The sequence below is a fragment of the Falco punctatus genome (assembly GCF_963210335.1).
Source record: "Falco punctatus genome assembly, chromosome: 3".
In the NCBI taxonomy this organism is placed as follows: Eukaryota; Metazoa; Chordata; class Aves; order Falconiformes; family Falconidae; genus Falco; species Falco punctatus.
The window spans coordinates 120,842,623-120,848,654 of NC_137582.1; the positions used below are offsets into that span (position 1 = coordinate 120,842,623).

General features: G+C 51.8%; 1 protein-coding gene across 2 annotated transcripts in view; it reads right to left on the bottom strand.

Annotated features, from left to right (window-relative positions):
- Positions 1 to 533: 533 nt before the first annotated feature.
- Positions 534 to 6,032, bottom strand: part of EDN2 (endothelin 2) — a 42,052-nt gene continuing 36,553 nt past the window's right edge. The window contains exons 2-5 of one of the 2 annotated variants that reach the window (XM_080381258.1): positions 5,596 to 5,728; positions 4,326 to 4,445; positions 3,408 to 3,512; positions 534 to 2,660 (exon numbers count right to left, since the gene is read on the bottom strand). In XM_080381258.1, coding sequence (XP_080237384.1) covers positions 2,549 to 2,660; positions 3,408 to 3,512; positions 4,326 to 4,445; positions 5,596 to 5,728 — 470 coding nt within the window. In that variant the 3' untranslated portion in view covers positions 534 to 2,548. The remainder of the gene's footprint in view (positions 2,661 to 3,407; positions 3,513 to 4,325; positions 4,446 to 5,595; positions 5,729 to 6,032) is intronic. The other variant, XM_080381259.1, reaches the window with a different exon arrangement.

Here is a 6,032-nt window from a genome sequence, read left to right on the forward strand (position 1 = left end):
CTAGACCAGAACAATCTATGGTGTGGTCTTCATGCAAAGATGACCATCAAATGGATGATGGCTTAAAAAAATTAAAACAATCAGCCAAACTCAGATTTAAAAGTTGTTGGGTGCAGAAGAGGGTGTGTGGCTGCTCTGTCCCTGCAATGCCAACACCCACGGTCACAGAGCTGCTAAGAGGACTGGAAGCAAAGGACTCAACCACAGGAAAATGTTGACAGGATCCCTTGGTACAAGGATTCTAGCCAGCCTTGGCATCCACAGCCCTAAGCACAAGCTGGGGATAATTTCATATTATGAAATTATCATATATGTTCCCACTGGCATCTAGAAAGGAACAGGGTATTTATTTTAAGTGAAAGAACATTTAAGTCAGCTGGATGGATTCACTTTAAACTGAAATTTGCTCAGGACCATTCACAAGACTACACAGCCTCCACATCCCCACCCACCCTCATGGTGCTTTTGGCCATCTGGATTTCTTTCCCTTTATCCACCACCACCCAGCCATCAAATAAGGCAGAAAAATGGTATTGACTTTTGTCATTATTTATTACAAATTAAATTTTGCAAGTTACTGTCTAAAAAAATCAATATATTTAAATAAATACACAGATTTCCAAATGCTACATATGGCATGTGTGCAATAAGTCACTTAAAGATGAGACATTATACACACAAGGAGATATACATAGTATTTTACAGCAGTACTTTTATTTTAAATTACTAGGCTCACATTAAACCATGTGCAAAATTTCCTCTGGAACAAACCCTTTCAGGATTTTTTTTATTTTATTTTTTTTTAGAATGACTCAAACCTTCAGAGGGCCAAATATAAAATGATTCTCTGCAGCTTTGGAGACCAAATGATTTGTTTGCCGTTTCATTTATGATACAATCAGTTGGTCTCATTCCCCTCCGCACCCCACCCCCCGGGCTTAAAGCAAAATCAGGGAAGTATTTTGTATGTCCAATGGGACTACACTTGCAACAGCCACAGATTTTGGTCCACCACCACCTTCAAGCATCCTTTTTAAACGCTCACGTGTAATACTGGGTTGGGCAGCGAGGGGGACCCAACAGTGGTTCCAGAAGAGCAATTATTTATCCGTGCTAACCAGATGACAGCTGCAGCCATGATTTATAAAAGAAGTTAATCTGCCCAGGCAAACAAAAGTGCACTTGTGATACAGCTCCAGAGCCTTGAGATTGTGTTTGCCTGCAAGATTGGTCTGTAGGTTCTGGGCTCAGTGATTTTTCCAAATTATTCCTCCTCTCCTCTGGGCCAGCACTACCGTGCTGCTCCACGGCTGGGGAAGCAGCCGGGATTCTGGCATGAGTTTAAATCTGAGCCTTTCTCCTAAAGCTGCGCAGGCAGCATGGTGCTCTCCTCCTCCCAAATCTTCCCTCTGTGCCAGTCCCACCTGGCTGCCCCTGGCCTAATGTGTTCTCCATTTAGGTTACACCTCTTGCGGTGGCACACTATCCATATACCGGTCATCTATTATATAGAGCCCGAATCAGAAACCTGATCTAAGCGAAGCAGCAAGCAAGCCTTTGCAGGCTATTTTCCCACCACCCATCTTCTCTGCCCCTAGCCTTTCTTTTCAGGTAGAGCTGAAAGAAAGCTGGGGTGTTAGGTTAAGAGCTGGAAGAACACTACCCTGCTAAGGGTATGTCCAAGATGAGACAGATTCACAACACTGCGCTCATCCAAGCTAGCAGCTCAGCTCTGCCTTGTACCCAGCAGGGCTCCCTCCCCCAGGCTACAGGGGGGCTGCACGCACGGGGGTCCTGCAGAGATATAGCCCCACTTCAGCCTCCCCTCCCCACTGCTGCTGTGTCTGATGGCAGGAGCCCAGCTTGGATCTGGTGCAAGCTCCAGTGTAAGCAAGCTATCCTCCACCTAAACAAGAGCCACTTACGGATGGCCCTTCAGTGACCTTCTCAGCCAAAGAATGCCCCTGACTGCTCAGCTGGCTTTCAGGCTTCTAGATGATACATATTCTTTAATAAAAGTTGGGAGCTGCTTTACCGTGGGAGTCTCATTCATATGCATATCATGCTCTCTGACAAGTAAGAGAAAAAAGTGCAAAGGTAGGCTCACGCTGGAGGTGGTCGATCCCCATCTACAATGACCAGCCAAACCACCACTGAATGGGGCCACGCTGGAACCAGCGCTCAGCACCCAGCCTGGGGCCGCACTGAGCTGCCTCCTTTGTGAGTGATTCAACGGCCCGGCGCCGGCTGACCCTCTGCCTGGGACTCCAGTTAAGTTAAGTTAGTACTCCTCCAGCAAGACCCTTGCCCAATCCAAAAAGGCACAATTCAGCCCCACAACACATCTGTGACTGTATAGAGGCAGTTTTCCCTTTACAACACTCTCTGGAGTGCATGCAGTACTGGTTCACACAACAGGAGCATGGAGGCTTCCACTTCTTCCCCCTTCCACTCATGGCCTTTCCTTCAGCTCTAACTACCGACAGCGGAGTTCGTGGCACCCACAGGACTCCAGATTCTTCTGGTGAACTTGATATGCACCTGATTCTTATCTCTTCTTCTTCCAGACATTCTTCTTCCAAGGCAAAACCATTGGCTGTGCGTCCCTCTGAGAACGGTGCTGGTGGTTGCCGAACCGCAGGCTGGAGGCAGCAAGATCCCTGTAAAAAGAAGAGATGTGATGTTCATTCTCCCGTCCATTTTTCCTACTGCTCAGCAACTGCCCCTCTTTATGATATTTATCTACCCCTCACCAAGAGGCAGAAGATGGGGGAAGGAAAAGGGGGAATTTCTACTCGCAGACATATTAAGCCACAGCGGGGATCCACCAGCGGCCAGTGGCAGCGGATTCAAGGAGTCCTGCAGCAGGGCATGACCCAAGCGATGCTTCCCCAGATCTGCCTTTCAGAAAGTGTTCCCACTGCATCCGATTTAACTGCCACCAACAGACCAACCCTCCTTCAGTTTGCCAACTCCCTTTAATTCATTTAAATTCCTGGAGTCCACAGTTTCTCCCAGCAGTGAGTTCTGCAGCTCGCTGACGTGATGTGAGAAAAGCTTATTTCCTTCCATCCAAAGTTGCTGCCCAATGAACTTTTTTCCTACATGACTGATGCCATCCCTCCCCCACTTCGTGTCTATCACCCATTTGCCTGTCCCATATCACAGCAATGTCCCACTCCAATCAAGAATTACATTTTATGTAATATTCCTCTAGTTTTGGAAGGACACAAGCAACGCTGGCTCCCTCAGGTGCTAGCCTTCAATTCCATGGAGAGCAGAAACAGGCAAGTGTACTCACTTAAAGGGAGACAAGAGGGGGAAGGTTACTGCAGTCTGGGGTCACAACTGCAGATTTTAAAGTGCTCAGGAGGGACGTTCAGAGTGGGTTTCAGTGGCATGCTCACCTGAGAGCTCTCAGCAGGCCATGATGGGAAGGCCTCATGCCACCACTCTGTGGGGACTTCGCTGGTGCTCCAGAGCTCGCTGGGAGCTTCAGACTCTGGAGGTACCTAATGAGCAAGAGGAGATGCATGAACCACTGACATCCAGCCGTGGGCTATGGTAAGTACCAGGGGAGTGTCGCTTTAACATCACCCGTGACAGACTAGGACAGTTGAATGCATGTTTTTGAAGAGTTAATTGCAGTTATTTGAGAGCTATTCATAGCTCATTCTTACACTATCCTATTCTGCCAGACCTCTCTCTATTCACCGTCACATTTAATGATTGGGGATTTTAACTATTGCTTTGCTATGAAATGAATGACAGGTCTCTACAGTGACTCTGCTCCCCAACTCCCTGCAGTGTAAGCACTCCTCTGTGCCGCTGGCTGAAGTGAGACAACGGAGGGTCCACACGCACTATAAAACAAGCTGGCTATGGAAGATATCCGACTTCCAAGTCCCAGCTCACAGCAATCCTACTCTCCTGCAGCCTCTCCCACCTGAGCCATGCAGGAGACACTGGTGTCCCAAAGCTTCACGTCCTGTGCTTGTCCCTCTTCCAGCATGCTGCCAGCAACTCCCTTCCCACCAGTGCACTCAGCGCTCCCTCAGCCTCCCGGCAGCAGGAGGGATGGAGGTAACATTGCTTCTTATCAGCTAGTAAAGAGACTATTCTACAGCAAAACCACCTATTGATGCTTCGCCAGGGCCTCTTGGGAGGGGTATGGCAGCCACTAGACAAGTTCCAGCTGTTTGCAAAGAGCTGCGCAGCTGTCCCCACGGAGGCTGCAGAGTTACTGCAGCTCCGAAGCTCTGCCTGCCTGCCTGCACCCTCACCGAGCAGCCCCCAGGGACATCCCCAGGACCCCTGTGACTTACCCAGGCTTCACCTGGCAGAAGGTGGCACAGATGCTGTCCCTGGAGTGCGAGCACTCGCACCTGCTGAGTGATCTCTTGCGCCGCCTTGGTGGGCTTCCCAAGCCATAGGGAGCGGTGTGTCTGTTAAAACAAAAGAAATCAGCTATGTAACCAACTTTTTATTAGCCAACATGTTTATAACACCATCCTGAGGCAGACAAGCCAGTGCCAGGATAATAAAAGATGCATCTATAGACATAAGGTGAAAAGGTCACTGATACATCTAAGCCTTTAAACTCCAGCTCCTCTCCTACCTGCTGTTTTCCCCACCCCACCCCTCCCAGGGAGATTGCCAGTATGTGCTGGGTTGCCAGTGGAATTTTCTCTCCTTGCAGCAGCCCGAGCGCCCGTGCAAGGGTCGCAACATGGGCTCGGCGAGCTGGCAGCTCACCTGCGTGGCACAGCACAGGAGCAGCACAGATGCCCAGGCCCCCAGCAGAAGCTGCCAGCCTCTCAAGCACAGAGGTGTCAGGGCTTTCCCTCCCCCTGTGGGTTTTAACACACAGGACATAGTACAGCTCAAGATGTCTTGGGGCCGTAACAGGTTCTTCTGATCACGGCATGCTTTCAGATCTGTTAGCACATTCCCTGCTTCATCTTTGATTGCAATCTACTCTCCCAGAGGGTTTAGGATTGGCAGTGACTGCAACTATTCTCTGAGCAAGCAGCGAGTTGTAATTGCACGTTAGCAAGCACGATTATAACCACACCTGAGTACATGTGTTTTCCTACAGCGTGATGGCCATTGGTCTGAAACTGCTCCGAAAGCTGCCTGAGCATTCTCGAGGGCAGGACTTGGCAGCTGCAGGACCTTAGTGCCAGCCCACCCCTGCTTTGCTGGCTGTAGCTGCGCTGGCAGGCGGCACTTGGGGTTACTTCTCGCGAGTGGGCAGAGCAACTTTCCAACTTGCAGCTGTAATGCCTCCGTGTTGCTTTGGGCACACAGAGGTGCAAATCTCAGAAAAAGCCGATGAGGAAGCAGAGCCCTGTGTTTCCACTCTGCTCCGCGGGGGTTACACCGCAACCCTGTGCAGAAGCACAGCTTGTCCCTTTCTGGCTGCGGGAAAGGACTGGACTCGCAATGCTCTCTGGAGCAGGTGCTGCAGGCGCCTCACGGGTCTGGGACCCTTCCCCACCTTCCCCTAACCGAACCCCACCCTCGATCAGAACGTACAACGGCTAAGTCAGCAGCAGGGCCACCCCCCAGCCGGAAAGCAGCACTCATGCTCACCCAGGTGTGTTGACCCAGATGATATCCAGGTGGCAGAAGTAAATGCACTCCTTATCTAGCCAGCTGTTGCAGGAGCATCGCTTGGTCCTGGGGTGCGCGGCCAGGTGGGACTCGGGTGGCGGGTGGCCTGTACCTGCGGCAGAAGGAGGGAGGGATGAGCCGCAGGCTCGGTGCGGGGCGCTGGCGTGCCCGTCGGTGTGATGGCGTAGCTGCACCTCCGCTGAGGATGACGGCGGGCAGGCGGCTTTAGCGGGGCGGGCTCCGCGGGGGCTCGCGTAACCCCGGCAGCTGCAGGGGCCGCCCCGGGAACGACGCCCCCCACCCCGCAGCCAGCCGCCGGGCACCCCCCAGCACCCCCCGCTCAGGGGGCGCGGGTGGGTGTCCCCGCCTGGGCGGGCACCCCAGGGGCAGCGAGCCCCCTCCGGCCCGGGGCTCAC